Source organism: Poecilia reticulata, linkage group LG14 (assembly GCF_000633615.1).
Source record: "Poecilia reticulata strain Guanapo linkage group LG14, Guppy_female_1.0+MT, whole genome shotgun sequence".
Classification (NCBI taxonomy): domain Eukaryota; kingdom Metazoa; phylum Chordata; class Actinopteri; order Cyprinodontiformes; family Poeciliidae; genus Poecilia; species Poecilia reticulata.
The window spans coordinates 1,435,654-1,437,606 of record NC_024344.1 but is presented as its reverse complement, the minus strand read 5'-3'; the positions used below and the strand labels follow the sequence as shown (position 1 = coordinate 1,437,606).

Genomic DNA, 1,953 nt, shown 5'->3' with positions numbered 1-1,953 from the left:
TGGGGCAATAAAGGATATTTCTATTATGCTCTGTTGTTTCTTCTTCTGTTCCCATTACCTCAACCACTGAGGCATCCTGGGCTCCTTCCATAATTGACTTGGCTGCATGTTCACTCCAATTAAAAACATTTTACATTGTCTGACTGCTTATATTCATTTCAAATTACATTTTTCTTTAGCTAACAGACACTTAAATTACTTGTTAACTGATGCAATATAATCAAAAGCAAATGACTGAAATAAACATTTATTTTACAGGAACTTGGTTTTGTTACCAAAAGGAAAGAAAGTCTTCATGATGTGAGTGTCCAAATATGTCTTGTTAATGATTTGGTCAGTAGGACATCTGCAGACAAGTGATGGACGGTGGAATGAAAGAGTTAATAAAGAAAAACTTAAATACAAGAGAAACACAAAGAGACTGGGAGTCTTTAAGGTTTGCCACAAATCCTGTAAAAGACAAAATGGACATGTGAAAGAAGGTGGAGAAATGAGAATATAACTTTTTGGCCCTCATGCGTAACACATTGCATCACCCTAAACACCAACCCCTTCATTAAAACATGGTGGTGACARCATGATGGTGTGGGGATTCTTTTCWTCAGCAGGGAGGGTGAAGCTCATCTCAGGAAGCTTAACACAAGAAACCTAGAATAAATGTGTTAGAAACTACAAAAGAATTAAGACTGRAGCAGAGGTTTACCTWCCAGCAGGACTGAACTCTAACYATTCCTCCACAGGTTRGGAATGGTTAGAACAAAACATATGTATGCTATTTGTCCAAATTTGTCTTTTTGGCCAATAAAGTCCAAAGTAAATTCAATTAGGAATCTGTAGTAAAACMTGAAAACTGATGTTCATAGACGCCCTCAATGAAATCTCAGTTAATTTGGAGAAGAAGAGGCAGAAATTGCAGAACAAGTCGTAACCCAAAAGACTTGGAGCCTTGCATGCAGTAAAAGATGACGGTTTTTTCTCTTGTAACAAACAAAGTGAAATAGATGCATTACTTTCTCTCCACTTGATATGTCTAGAGTACTTTGATATTGTTTTAWCATATTATCATATAAAATCCCAGTAAATCACATTGAACTTAGTGGTTGAAATACAACAAAAGGTAATAATTAAAGCGTATCCACACCTTCCTAAGCACTGGAGCCATACTAAGACCTTGATAAGAGCAATTCAATAAAMCTAAAGCAGAAATTATAACAAACAAATTCCACCTTCACTCATTTTCTGGTGAAATAATTTCCATCTTGTGCTCCAAGCAAAACAAAGTTATTTGTGACAGCCATGCCATCTATTTACCTTGACATCTCCATGGTGTCCTTGGTGAGATAAACGATCCAGTAGACCAGGTTAAAGGCGCCAAACGAAAGGGGGAAAAGGATGCGTGAGTATTTGTCAATGATGCTGGTGCCTGTCAGGACGTTGTTGGCTGGRACGGCGGAGCCTTGCTGGAGGAACGCCTGGGCATTGACAGGAGGGTTGGGGAAAGTTTTTGCAGGGCGATCGAAAACCGGTGCAGAGTTCATCCTCTTCTTCAATACACTATTGGCATCCACCTTTAAGAGTAAAAGTAAATAAAAACAGGAAATGTAAAAAGAAAATTACAACAACGATGAATTGATATGATGTATTAAAGTTAAATTATTATCCTGTTTTACTTGATTTACTGTTCAATAAATCAATTAATCTTTATTTATATGTCCTCTTTCTAACAGCCACATCAAGATGTTTCACTCAAACTACTCAGCAACAAAAATGACTGCATGAATTACACGTTTGTATGTGCTTACACTGTTTACACTGTAGAATAAAAAAACACTTTTCTAACTTTAACTAAAATTAAAATTCCTCTTCCAAGATCATTTCCATGTAGTTATGATCAACATGAGTTGAATACTCATGTTAGTTTATAAATCTCTGAACGGTTTAGCACCACAATAC

The 1,953-nt window shown here is 36.3% G+C and overlaps 1 protein-coding gene across 1 annotated transcript in view; it reads right to left on the bottom strand.

Moving 5' to 3' along the window:
• The window catches only part of gabra6b (gamma-aminobutyric acid type A receptor subunit alpha6b), a 29,162-nt gene that overhangs the window by 7,424 nt on the left and 19,785 nt on the right, over nt 1-1,953 (bottom strand). Inside the window, exon 9 of the mRNA XM_008426913.2 lies at nt 1,312-1,568. Coding sequence (XP_008425135.1) covers nt 1,312-1,568 — 257 coding nt within the window. The remainder of the gene's footprint in view (nt 1-1,311; nt 1,569-1,953) is intronic.